At 57.0% G+C, this 13,307-nt stretch overlaps 2 protein-coding genes across 3 annotated transcripts in view; one reads left to right on the top strand and one right to left on the bottom strand.

Moving 5' to 3' along the window:
• Positions 1–1,476: 1,476 nt before the first annotated feature.
• On the top strand, positions 1,477–3,836 carry CDK5R1 (cyclin dependent kinase 5 regulatory subunit 1). The gene has a single exon (XM_058858285.1). It carries the CDS (start codon positions 1,544–1,546, stop codon positions 2,435–2,437), a length of 894 nt encoding a protein of 297 aa, XP_058714268.1. The 5' UTR covers positions 1,477–1,543; the 3' UTR covers positions 2,438–3,836.
• A 270-nt stretch (positions 3,837–4,106) lies between these two features.
• MYO1D (myosin ID) overlaps positions 4,107–13,307 on the bottom strand; it is a 158,419-nt gene continuing 149,218 nt past the window's right edge. For both annotated transcript variants that reach the window (XM_058858281.1, XM_058858282.1), the window contains one exon: positions 4,107–6,543. In XM_058858281.1, coding sequence (XP_058714264.1) covers positions 6,387–6,543 — 157 coding nt within the window. In that variant the 3' untranslated portion in view covers positions 4,107–6,386. The remainder of the gene's footprint in view (positions 6,544–13,307) is intronic.

Genomic DNA, 13,307 nt, shown 5'->3' with positions numbered 1-13,307 from the left:
TTTTTTGAGATTTCCCTGCAGTGGGAGTTGGATTGGCAGCCGCAGGTCCGAGGCAGGGTATAAATGATTATAAATGGCCGTGGGTCATTAGCGCAGGGCCGGGACGGTCCCGACCTTTCCTGGCCGCTGCCGGGAGCAGCTCCGGGGCCACAGGGTCCCCCCGAGGGCGGCTCCGCTCTGGGCTGGGCCCGGCGGCTCCGGTGGCGGCGGAGCGGCCTCTGGGTGGCGCTGCAGGACACGGAGAGCCCGGCGGGGCCGGGGCTGCCGGTGCCTCCGGTCCAGCGGGAATGGGATCCCGGTCCCAGTGAGAATAGGGTCCCGGTCCCAGTGAGAATGGGATCCCGGTCCCAGTGAGAATAGGGTCCCGGTCCCAGTGAGAATAGGGTCCCGGTCCCAGTGAGAATGGGATCCCGGTCCCAGTGGGAATGGGATCCCGGTCCCAGTGAGAATGGGATCCCGGTCCCAGCGGGAATGGGATCCCGGTCCCAGTGAGAATAGGGTCCCGGTCCCAGTGAGAATGGGGTCCCGGTCCCAGTGGGAATGGGATCCCGGTCCCAGCGGGAATGGGATCCCGGTCCCAGCGGGAATGGGATCTTGGTCCCAGAGGGAATGGGATCCCGGTCCCAGTGGGAATGAGATCTCGGTCCCAGTGGGAATGGGATCCTGGTCCCAGTGAGAATAGGATCCCGGTCCCAGTGGGAATGGGATCCCGGTCCCAGCGGGGATGGGATCCTGGTCCCCGTGAGAATGGGATGCCAATTCCAGTGAGAATGAGATCACGGTCCAGGCGAGGGGCGCTGGGCTCGGCGGGGGCTCCAAGCGGAACCACGGTACCGGGGGGTACGGGGGCTGCAGGCGCGTTCCCCAAAACCCGGCCCGGCCTCAGAACGTCGCACCGGGAATTTCATTGCCCCGGTACCTTCGGGGCGAGTGGTGGCCCCCGGCGCGGAGCTGGGGAGGCACAGACGGGCGAAGGGCGGCCAGGGGCGGTGCGGGGTTCCGAGTGCGAATCCGGGGTGCGGCTCCGGGATGCCGGTGGAGAAGGGTCTTAAATCTTAATTTGGGGATTTCAAAACAGATTATTTTCGTTGCATTTTATTCCTTTCCCCTCCGCGTCGTACCCGGCCCGTGCCCGGGGCTCGGTGGCACCGCGGGGGCAGCGCCCGGGGGCGGGGCCGGGGGCGGGGCCTGCGGTGCTGGGGGCGGGGCTAAAGCAGCTCCGGGCCGGCCGAGTGCGGGAGGGGGCGTGGCCTGCGCCGCTGGGGGCGGGGCCGTGCCCATCCGCGGTCCCTGAGGGGGCGTGGCCTCGGCTGGCGCGGCGGGCGCACGTGGCGGAGCGGGGCGGGGCGGCGGGGGCGGCGGGCGCGCGCACTGCGCCGGCGGGAGCGCGCGCGGCGCGGGGCGGGTCCGGGCGCGGCGCTGAGCGGCGGCGGCGGCGGCGGCGGAGCAGCGAGAGCGGGGCCGGCCGGGCCGGGCCGGGCCGGGGCCGGGGCCGGGGCCGGGGCCGGGGCGGGCGGCGGGGGCCCGCCGGGCGGCCGGCGCCATGGGCACGGTGCTGTCGCTGTCGCCGAGCTACCGGAAGGCCCCGCTGTTCGAGGAGGGGGCGGCCACGGTGGGGCACTACACGGCGGTGCAGAACAGCAAGAACGCGAAGGAGAAGGGCCTGAAGCGGCACTCGCTGATCTCGGTGCTGCCCTGGAAGCGCATCGCCGCCGTCTCCGCCAAGAAGAAGAGCTCCAAGAAGGTGCAGCCCAACGGCGGCTACCAGAGCAACGTGACCCACCTCAACAACGAGAACCTGAAGAAATCGCTCTCCTGCGCCAACCTCGCCACCTTCGCCCCCCCGCCGCCCCCCGCCGCCGCCGCCGCCGCCCTCGCCTCGGCGCAGAAGGCGCCCCCGGCCGCGCCCGCCGCCGCCACCGCCACCCCGCGCCGGGTCGTGGTGCAGGCGTCCACCAGCGAGCTCCTGCGCTGCCTCGGCGAGTTCCTGTGCCGCCGCTGCTACCGCCTGAAGCACCTCTCGCCCACCGACCCCGTGCTCTGGCTGCGCTCCGTGGACCGCTCGCTGCTGCTGCAGGGCTGGCAGGACCAGGGCTTCATCACGCCGGCCAACGTTGTCTTCCTCTACATGTTGTGCCGGGACGTCATCTCGGCCGAGGTGGCCAGCGACCACGAACTGCAGGCAGTGCTGCTCACCTGCCTGTACCTCTCCTACTCCTACATGGGCAACGAGATCTCCTACCCGCTGAAGCCCTTCCTGGTGGAGAGCTGTAAGGAGGCCTTCTGGGACCGCTGCCTCTCCATCATCGACCTCATGAGCCCCAAGATGCTGCAGGTCAACGCCGACCCGCACTACTTCACCCAGGTCTTCGCCGACCTCAAGAAGGAGAGCGGCTCCGAGGAGAAGGGCCGGCTGCTCATCGGCCTCGACCGGTGAGCGCCCCCCGCGCCCCCCGGACACGCCGCGCCCGCCCGGCCCGGAGCCGCTTCCCGGGGGGATTTGCCCGGCGGGGAAGGGCGGGAGCCGCCGCCGCCCCCCCTGGGGGGACACGGGGGGTTCGGCCGGACCGGAGCGCAGACCCCCGGTTCCCTCCCGCGCCGCCTCTTTCCAGCCGCCCCCTCCCCACGCTGCGGGCCCGGGGATGCTGCGGCTCCGCCACGGGATTGATCCCAGCGATTCACGGATGGGGAGACAAGAACCCCCCCAGCCGATATCCCCCGGGAGCGGAGCGGGGCTCCGCGGGGCCGGTCACCGCATCACCGAGACAGAGCCCAGGTAGGGGGAAAAAAGGAAAAAAATTTCCTGTAAAGGCTCCAGCGGAGGCGGCTGAACCGGCCCGGTCGGGACTCACCGGCAGTACGGGGACAGAGACGCGGGCACGGCCCGGGGACCCCCCCACCCCCCCTTCCTCCCTCATCCCCCCCTTTATTTATTTTCTTTGAAGAGACTCGAATTCCCGAGCGGGTCCGGGTGACGGGAATCACCGCTACTGTTCATGAGATCAATGTGAAATGTCTTGTTCCCATCGTGCACTGATCATGAGTATTGTGTAAAGGATCTACTTGAGTGTGCAAGCAAGGGGAGCCGCCACATGCTGCTATATGAATTCTTCTAGAACAAACCCAACGAACTGCAAACCTGCGGGGGGGAAAGAGAAAAAAAAAAACCCTTCTTTCTTCTGTCATTGTTGCTTTTCCAGTGGTATTGCGCATGCAAACAGGAGCATTTTGTGTCTTCGGGAAAAAAAAAAAAAGGAAAAAACGCATAAAAAAATAATAATCAAAAGAAAAACCTTAACGAGAGATGGCTGTAAAATTACACCCATGCACAAAGACCCGCCACCACCCCGACACCGCAGTCTCGAGCCGGTATTCCCGTATCAGGCCTGGGGACTGAGACCTTCTCTTTGGGTTTTATCGGTTTTTTTTCTCCGTGTGCTCAGTTCTAGTTTAGTTCTGGTCCATCGGGCGTTAAACTGGTGAACGAGAGGGAGAAATAACGTGCCATTTATTTTTATTTTTGATTTTTCACTTGAAGCTCTTCATGGCTGTACATTGGACCCTGCTAATGATACATGTGTACGTACGTTTTTTTAGTGCAATCTCTTCTGTAGATCTTTGTTGACCAAATTGGTGGGTATTGTTACTTATTAATTTATATTTGTCTCATTTTGTATGTATGTGTATAGTGTGTTTGTAAGTATGTGTGGTTTATAACCCGACCGACTGTGTCATGGGGCTCAGTGTGCCTGTAATTTAATCCCCTCCCCTTATTTTTATTTATTTTTGTACTGTGCTGATTAAATAAAAATGCACTGACCATCCATTACACGGCAGCGCCTCGTGGCCGAGTCTTTTCTGCGCTCCCGGCCCTCGGACGCGGGGAATGGGATTTGTGTTGACGACAGAGGTTTTAACGCAGCCGCCGCTCTTTAATCGCGTTACCGGAGCCGAGGTCACCCCGTGGTGGGAGAGCGGCAGGGCCGGAGGGGGGAAATCGGGATATTGGGATAATTGGGATAATTGGGATATTGGGACACTGATCCCTCTGGGCATCATCGCCCCCGAGCCCCCGCGCTGGCAGGAACGGGCAGCGCCATGGTGGATGCAACTAATTGCTTTCTTTTATTATTTATTACAGTGAATTATGTAAACAAAACCCGGGTCCATTATAGTAGGTTTTTTTTTTTTCTGCTCTTTTACACATAAAATATCAGCGATTTATAAAAAAAAAACAAACCAAAACAAAAGGTTCATTGCATTATTGCCCCCGGCTGAGAATCAAAGTTTCAATTTAGAAATAGTTAATTTATGGGAAAACCAAGAATATATATATTTTATATATTTATATATATATATATATATATATAAAACCAGAGCAGGAACAGATTATATATAAGACACATCTCATCACATACAATATTGCCATCTCATGCTAGGAGAAATTTCCCAGGCCTGCAATTCGTTGCTGTCCATCCCAATTCCATCCGAACATTCTTTTGGGGGCACAAGGGTACAAAAGTGCTGATCCCACCCCCCACCTGCCCGGGGTTAGTGCGGGGGGCGTTTGCACCGAGCCAGGGCAAGCGAGAAGTGCAAATCCAAAGGCACAGCAAGGCCGGGAGCTTCCCTGCGGGGGGGTCCCGGCAGGGCGGGGGGGTCCCAGGGCTTTGGCGTTGGTGCCGCTCCTCCCGAGGAGCCGCTGTGGGGTGAAAGGAGGCGCTGGAGGGTCCGGGGTGGTCCCGGGGTGGTCCCGGGGTGGTCCCGGGGTGTTGTGTGAGCGTGGCGGGGTCGGGGCTCCCGGTGTCACCTCCCAGCCCGGTGCTGGTGCTGCCCTGGGGCTGGAAGAGCCCCTGGTCCGGCACAGGACCCTCGGGACATCCCAGAGCTGCACACCGAGAGGGGCACGGGGGGCTGGGATGGGATGCTGGGATGCTGCCGGGGCTGGTCCAAGGCCAGGGACAATGGGAATGGGAGAGCTCTGCTGTGGGGCCTCCCCGTGCACGGGCTTGTCCCAGTTCATGTGGAGCCAGAGCTGCTCCACATCCCTCCCACCCCGGTCTCGGGGGTGACAGTGGGACACCAAGGCTGCAGCCACCTGTCCCCGTGCCCCATGTCCATGGCACAGCTACAGGAAACCTTTTGTAATGAGGAGCCTCTTCCAGGCTTTCTAATTCCCAAAATGCTCCATCAAACAAGTGCTCCCCATTTGCTGGCCGGGCTGGGACCCCGAGGTGGGGTCACCACAGAGCTCCCCCATCTCCAGGCTGGGAATCCTGACCTGACCAGCAGCGCCAGGACAATCCCAGTGTACAATCCCAACAGCCTGGGCTGCTCAGGAACCACGGCACAGTGGGAACAAACCACTGGGGGAGATCCACGTCCCTCCACCAAGACAGAGCTCAGGGTTAGCTGGGCTGGGCAGGACGAGCCCAACACCCCAACAACCACAGCCCATTGTGGGAAAAGCCAGGAAAAGTCATTGGAGGGAGGAGCCTGGGCACTGGCAGCTGGGGCTGTGCCAGGTTAATGTTGGATAGTGCAAAGCGTGGCCCCCCAAAGCTCCCCCTGTTCCTGGGCTTGCCCCTGCCGTGGGTCCCTTTAGCCCTCCCTGACCCCAATGCTGGCACAGACACGAAGCCACGTGGATCATCTGAAAATTCAGCAAGGCCACACGGTCCCAATGGGAACCCACCGGCTTTAGGCCCTTGGAGGGGGTAATTAAGGCAGAAAGCAATGCAGGATTAACAAAACCTGCACTGGGGAGTCCCCTCTCCAGCCAAGGTGCCTCGATGGGTTAATGAATTCCCGAGGGAAAGCAGCAGGTCTGGAGGTGTCTCCGTGTTCCTTGGCAGCCCCCGTGTGCCTGGAGAGGCTGCAGGAGTGTGGAGTGTCTCCGGCGGGGGAAGCCAGCCCTCCCTGCCCAGCCTGGCTCTGCTTCCCTGCGGGTTTGGCCCGGCAGAACCTGACTCCCTGAGCCGGGTATCTTTGGTTCCTCCGGAGGAGGCTGCATCGTATTGCAAAAACTGACACGTGGGAAAGGAACATGGAAAGGAAAATTGGAGAGGGGGTGAGGAATCAATGTGGGAAAGGGAAGAAGGGGTGGAAGTACCTATAAACTCTTTTTTCCGGATTAATTCCAAAGGAAGCACTTTCCTGATATTCCAGCCTGGTTTGTAAGATGGAGAACAAGTCACTGGCTATTTTAAGCCTTCATCCCATGTGAATTTGGCTTTTCTAAACCCCCGGAATTTGGGTTTTCCAAACCTTGAACTTCAAAGGCTGCTTTAGGCACCTGGCAAATCGCCGCTGAGCATCTCCCGATGGATCCCGGCGGGTCCCAGGCGAGGAGGGCGAGCCCAGCCCCGCTCCGAGGGGAGGGGTCGTTAATTGCCCGGCACGCAGAGCACGAAGCCGGAGCGGTGCTTGGTGAAATCCGGTTGGGATTGGTTGATCTTGGTCTCCACGGACACGGTGCATTTCCTGCCGTGCAGGCTGCACTGCACTGGGTTGGTGACAGTGACGTGCAGAGAGCGCTTCTCCCTGCCAGGGCAAGGGACACCAGTCAGGAGGGGAGGGATGGGATCAATGGGATCAATGGGATCAATGGGATCAATGGGATCAATGGGATCAATGGGATGGGATGGGATCAATGGGATCAATGGGATGGGATCAATAGGATCAATGGGATCAATGGGATCAATGGGATCAATGGGATCAATAAGATCAATGGGATGGGATGGGATCAATGGGATCAATGGGATCAATGGGATCAATGGGATCAATAAGATCAATGGGATCAATGGGATCAATGGGATCAATGGGATCAATGGGATGGGATCAATAGGATCAATGGGATGGGATGGGATCAATGGGATGGGATGGGATCAATGGGATGGGATCAATGGGATCAATGGGATCAATGGGATGGGATCAATAGGATCAATGGGATCAATGGGATCAATGGGATCAATGGGATGGGATCAATGGGATCAATGGGATCAATGGGATGGGATGGGATCAATGGGATCAATGGGATGGGATCAATGGGATCAATGGGATGGGATGGGATCAATGGGATCAATGGGATCAATGGGATGGGATCAATGGGATCAATGGGATGGGATCAATGGGATCAATGGGATCAATGGGATCAATGGGATCAATGGGATGGGATCAATGGGATGGGATGGGATCAATAGGATCAATGGGATGGGATGGGATCAATAGGATCAATGGGATCAATGGGATCAATGGGACCAATAGGATCAATGGGATCAATAGGATCAATGGGATCAATGGGATCAATGGGATGGCCACAGCTGGGAGAGGCGTGCTTGGGTCAGGCACATCCTGCAGCCATCCCAAAACTCTGTGTTAAGCCAGGCCTGAGCTCTGAGCCCAGCTTTGTGCTCCTGCTTGTGAAGCCTCTCACTCTGGGATAGGTGTCGGTGCCGGTGGGAGGACTCAGCTCCATGGGCAGAGCACAGGCCGGGTCAAAGGATCCAGGGGCTGCTGCCAGCCTGGCCACTGCCCACAGTGACCCCTCCCAGCTCTGTGCCTGCAGCAGTGACAGGGACACCCCTGGGCTGAGCTCAGAGACTGAAATACAGCCTGCAACAGTGAAAGGAACCACACCTGGGGCTCCCAATTCCCTCTCATATGGACGGATCAAGCTGGCTCAGACAAAACTCTGTCCCTTTTGAACCCCCAACCCAGTTTTGCACTAAAAATGATTCCCATGAGTGAATCAGGACTTTCTGCCCCCATCAGTTTGTCCGTGGCTGTTGGGGTCACTGCCAGTGGGGACATGAGGACAGCAGGGCCAGGATGCCTGGCAAGAATGACCCCTTTGCCATAAAGGCCCCTGCTCTAAATCCCAAATAATGATCCTTGTGCCATAAGCAGAGAAATCATAAATCATTCAGGCTGAAAAAACTCTCTGGGGTCATCAAGTCCAACTGCTCCCCCAGCACTGCCAAGGCCACCACTGACCAGTGTCCCCAAGTGCCACATCCACGTGGCTTTATAATCCCTCTGCCACTGCTGGGCAGCCGTTCCCATGAAGAGAGTGAAGAACACAGAACTGCCACTGTCACTGATGGCCTGGCTGCTCCGGGGGCTGGGATGGAGCTGAGGCCAAGGCGATGCCCACGATCCCTTGGGACCAGCCAAGAGCTCCCAGAAATCCCCCAAGAGAGGGGATCCGCAGGAAAAACCTGCAGCAGATCCGTCCCCATGAGCCACCACCAAAGGGAAGAGTTATCCAGGGACCTGGCCTTTGGGAATTCTCTCCTGTGACCTCACCCACACTTTAAATTCCCCTATTTCCAGCATTTTCAGTATAATATTGAGTGGTTTAGAATTGTTGACATTGACTCTGTTGCCTCTCTGGATGCTCCAAACACCCCAGGGGATGTGCTGGGATCCCATTCTCTGTGTTTGGCTCCCAGACCCCAGGTCCTGCCTTGTCTGAGCCATTTCAGCATTTCCACTGCCACAGCCCAAGTCCTTTGTGCAGTTTTTACTCCATTTCCATTAACAGACTGGTTGAGGTTGTGTCACATCCCTTAAGCTGCATTTCATGCAGTTCCCAAATAATTCAGATTTCCACCATTTCCATAACAATGCTTGTTTGGTTGGAGGGGGCTGGCAGGGCCCAGCACACAAAGCCCTCGTGTTGTCCCAGGTATTTAATGTTATTTACTCGTGTCTGGGTGAGCTGAGGCTGCAATCCCAGCTTAGGTTGCTATTTTTGCCGTGTCTTAGCAGAATGAGCCGCACACACAGAGGAGCCTCGTGGAGATCCCTGCCCCTTGGGAAGAGCTTCAGCATCAAGTGTCCCTAACAGGGATAAGGGTGAAGGATTTCCCCTCCCTTCCCCCAGCAAGTTCTAGGTGACCAGGCAGAGGATCTGGGGAGAGGAACATCAATAACCTGAATTTTGACCCCAAGCAGGACCCAGGCCTGGGAATCCAAAGGTCCTGGATGCCCTGTGGCTGCGGGACCTGCAGGGAGCTGGATCAGTCTGGGTCTCAGCTCCTGCTGGGATGAGGAGAATCACCTGAACACAGGTCTGAGTGAAGCTAATGTTGTACTGGGATGGAGAAATGCTCTGATCTTTGCCATGTGTGACAATTCCATTAAATTAAGGCTTTCCTCCCCCTCTGTCACTTCCCAGATCCCACCTTGCCAAAGCTCCTTCACTCATCACATGTTGCTTTTCTTCACGTGAGGGTTCAGCCTCAAAGCCTTTTGCTGGGGCAGCTCCTGGCTGGAGCAATCCACAGGGATCTGTGAGTGCCCAGGGATGTCAAACCCTGCTGGGCACCCCATGGCACCACCCCTGCCACCAGCCCCAGCTGGACCTGCTGGGACCTCAGGACTCTTGGCCGCTGCTCTGGTGCTTGGTCTGAGGCCAGAGAGGGAGAGAGGGGAGGAAATTCCCATTTGGTTCCAGGCCAGGGCAGAGCAGCCTCGCTCCTGGAGCAGCAGTGGCAGAGGGGTGGCAGCTGCTGCCTGCCCTGGGGTCCCCACGTTTGCTTATGGGCCCCAAGAGAGGGAACAGCTGCTGCAGCAGCTGGAAAAGTGGACTGAGACCTTCCCAATCTCACTGCTACAAACGCCTTGGGGAGCTGCTTCCCTGAGCTCCTGCTGAATTTAGATCCTAAAGGAAGGGGCTGAGATGGACCAGAACAATCCTGGAAGAGAACAAAGGCTCTCATAGACAAATGCAACACACAACAGAAATACCCTTTGGAGATCAGTGATGCTCAGCAGGACCCTGATGGCAACAAAGGCAGAGACAAGTCCCACTTCAAATCAAACTTCAGATGAAAAAGGAGCTTTCATGGCTTTAACCTGTCCCACCACCTTTTGGGGACTTTTGACAAGGGCTGGAGGGACAGGAGCCAGGGAATGGCTCCCAGTGGCAGAGGGCAGGGCTGGATGGGATATTGGGCAGGAATTGTTCCCTGGCAGGGTGGGCAGGCCCTGGCACAGGGTGCCCAGAGCAGCTGGGGCTGCCCCTGGATCCCTGGCAGTGCCCAAGGCCAGGCTGGACATTGGGGCTGGAGCAGCCTGGGACAGTGGGAGGTGTCCCTGCCATGGCAGGGGGGCACTGGAGGGGATTTAAGTTCCCTTCCCACCCAAACCAGTCTGGGATTCCTGTAGGTACCAGGCACTGCTGTGGCTGAGTCCAGCCCTGGCTGATGGCAGCTCTGGCTCTTCACCAAGCCCTGGTGTAACCAAACCCTCACAGAAGTCAAGTCTATCAGGACAAAGTGACAGATGCTGCTGCCAGGCTCCTCCTGGAAAATAATCCCACTTGTTATTAACAGTGATTCCATCAGGAGTGACAGCAGGATGTGAGCACTGCCAGGGGAGGAACCCCAGCCCCAGCACCCCGGAGTGAGGCTGCTGGCAAAACAGAACAGGGAAAAGAGATTCTGTGGGGAAGCTGGGATTCTACCCCAGCACTGCTCCCATCCAGGGAGCCACATGGGAATGTCTGTATGTGATGAACCATAGAGTAATTTCTGTTTATAATAAACACCAAAGTGTTGGTGCTTTCTGCAAACTCAGGTCTTCATCCAATCCAGGGAATATTTCTGGGTGGAAACAGCCTCTCCTGCCAGCTGAGCAGTTCCAGTCACAGCTGCTGATCCCAAGCTGGGGCTGCTCTTTGCCTTTTCCTGGCTCACTGAACCCTGCAGGACTGGGACACTTCTCCATCTACCCCAGTCCATCCCAGCACTCAGAGGGCCTTCCCCAGCTCCTCTTGCTCTGCTGGCCCACAGGAGGAGTTAAAGGCTCTGGTGGGACCCCCACGTGAGCAGGGTCTGGGTGTAGGAGACACATCCCACAGCCAGAGCAGCCCCTGAGACACCACAAGAGCTGAGCAGGCACTGGGGGAACGCTGGCAAAAGGGAAACCAGCAGAGAAAGGAGGACTCCGAGTGGAAGCAGATCACTGGCCCATGAAATACGAGTTTTGACTGAGCATTTAATCCAGGACCTCGGGGGAAACACAAGGCAAGTGGCGCAGAAATGGCCACAGACATCTGTCAGAGCTGCACACAGCACAGAAACATCCACGGCACCAACACGTGGTGGGAAGGAAATGGGAAAGGGAAGGAGTGCAGGAAGATCAGAGGGAGTTTTGGTGAGGACAAGTGGTGTAAGGCTGAAAAGTTAAATAAATGTATTGTTTAATAGATGTGAATACAGGAGATGCCAGGTTGGATGGGGCTTGGAGCAACCTGGGATAGTGGGAAGTGTCCCTGTCCATGGCAGGGGTGGAACTGGGCTTTAAGGTCCCTTCCAGCCCAAACTATTCCATAATTCCATGCTTAAGAACAAGCCCAGATGTCCTGGAATGCCACGGAAGGAGCTGTTATGGGCATGAAAACACAGCAAAAACTCATTGATGAGATATTCCCCACTGTGCTGTGAGCTCCATCTGGGAGCACAACGGGATGGGGAGCTGGGAACATCCCAGGGACAGCAGCACCAGCCAGGGGTGGGGAGCTGGGAACATCCCAGGGACAGCAGCACCAGCCAGGGGTGGGGAGCTGGGAACATCCCAGGGACAGCAGCACCAGCCAGGGATGGGGAGCTGGGAACATCCCAGGGACAGCAGCACCAGCCAGGGATGGGGAGCTGGGAACATCCCAGGGACAGCAGCACCAGCCAGGGGTGGGGAGCTGGGAACATCCCAGGGACAGCAGCACCAGCCAGGGGTGGGGAGCTCCAGAGCTGCAGCCCCATCCCTGACAGGGCTCCGATGGAACAGGGCTTTGTGCAGCTTTCCCAGGATCGGTAAATAAGCTTCTGTCCCATGGATGCAGCAAATGCCATCAGAGAGTGGGAAATGAACTCTTTTCAGAAGCAGAATTTGGGTAGAGATGGCAAAGCCAGCACAGTAATTGCCTGATTTTCATGACAACAAACCAGAGGGATTTCAACCAAGTGTGCAACCAAGTGTGAAATGAGGGCTCAGCAGCAATGAACCCACTGGGATGGATTCCAGAGGGGATTGCTTTAAACCATCAAACCTTTCCAGAGTTTAGACCAAGGCCTCTTTCTGGAAATGCAGGAGCACTGTGGGCTGCCTGGTTGGCTTCCAGCTCAGGATATTCTCTGATTTTGTGGCTCCAAGAAAGCCTGCAGCTGCACACAAGATGTGAGGATTGTGAGGGGCAGGATGGAGAATACCCCATAATGGTAACACCTTATGTAAGTCAGAGCTGCAGCCTCATCTGGATCCTGGCTGCAGTCTTTGAGAGGGCTCAGCCATGAAAAAAACATTAAAAAGGCTCCCAGATGAAGGGAGGCTGCAGAAAAGAGCCCAAAAAAGCAGCAGCTATATTCTGCATGGAGAAGACACACAGGAAGTGGGGAGAGAGAAACTCAAGAGGTCTAAAAAAAAAGACATTTTTCAGGGCTCTGCTTCCTAACAGGAGCCAAGGAGACAATCAGGGATGCTGAAAATTTCAATGAGGGTTAAATCAGCTTTCAATGCTTTGTGTGGTGTCACTGCTGGGGAGGACTCCAGGCTGTGGTGGCAGAGAAGTGACATCATGGACTCATAAAATCATGGAATGCTTTGGGTTGGAAGGAACCTTCAAGACCATCAAGTTTCAACCACATCCAGTGGGACCCCTGCCATGGGCAGGGGCATCTTCCACTACCCCAGTGGCTCCAAACCCCATCCAAGCTGGCCTTGGACACTTCCAGGGATGGGGCAGCCATGGAATAACCTGTGCCAGGGCCTCCCCACCCTCACAGGGTGGAGTTTCTTGAGCAGGGTCTTAAAAGACACCGGGTACAAGATGGGTAAAATAAACAAGGACATATCTGAGTTACAACAAATGTCATTTGGGGACAGATAAGTGTTCTCTCAAGAGGGTTTAGGGCCCAGGTTGGGTGTCTGGCAGGGCAGGGATCAGGGTATATCTTGCCTGAGCACTTGTGTGTTTCTGCAGCTTGCAGGACAATGATACTGAGAGTAACGGGCTCACATGAAAACTTACAGACCTCACTGAGAAAATTATCCCTACAACAGCTTCAGTGGGGAAAAACAGGAATAGCTGGATTCTCAAGAGGTACAGGAGCAAAACCTGCCCTGAAACCTTGTGTGCCTTTTGTGTCCCCCCCTGTACCACGCAGTGTGTGGGAGCTGCTCCCAGAAGGAATGACACTCTCCATGGGAAGGACAGACACTCTCCATGGGAAGGAAGGGCTGACACTCCCCATGGGAAGGAAGGACTGACACTCTCCATGGGAAGGACTGACACTCTCCATGGG

This window comes from Poecile atricapillus, chromosome 27, assembly GCF_030490865.1.
Source record: "Poecile atricapillus isolate bPoeAtr1 chromosome 27, bPoeAtr1.hap1, whole genome shotgun sequence".
Classification (NCBI taxonomy): Eukaryota; Metazoa; Chordata; class Aves; order Passeriformes; family Paridae; genus Poecile; species Poecile atricapillus.
The sequence above is the reverse complement of the archived record's forward strand: the minus strand, read 5'-3'. Positions and strand labels throughout refer to the sequence as shown.

Excerpts from the sequence above, each read along its gene's own strand:
- CDK5R1 (XM_058858285.1), top strand. The coding sequence starts at position 1,544 with ATGGGCACGGTGCTGTCGCTGTCGCCGAGCTACCGGAAGGCCCCGCTG.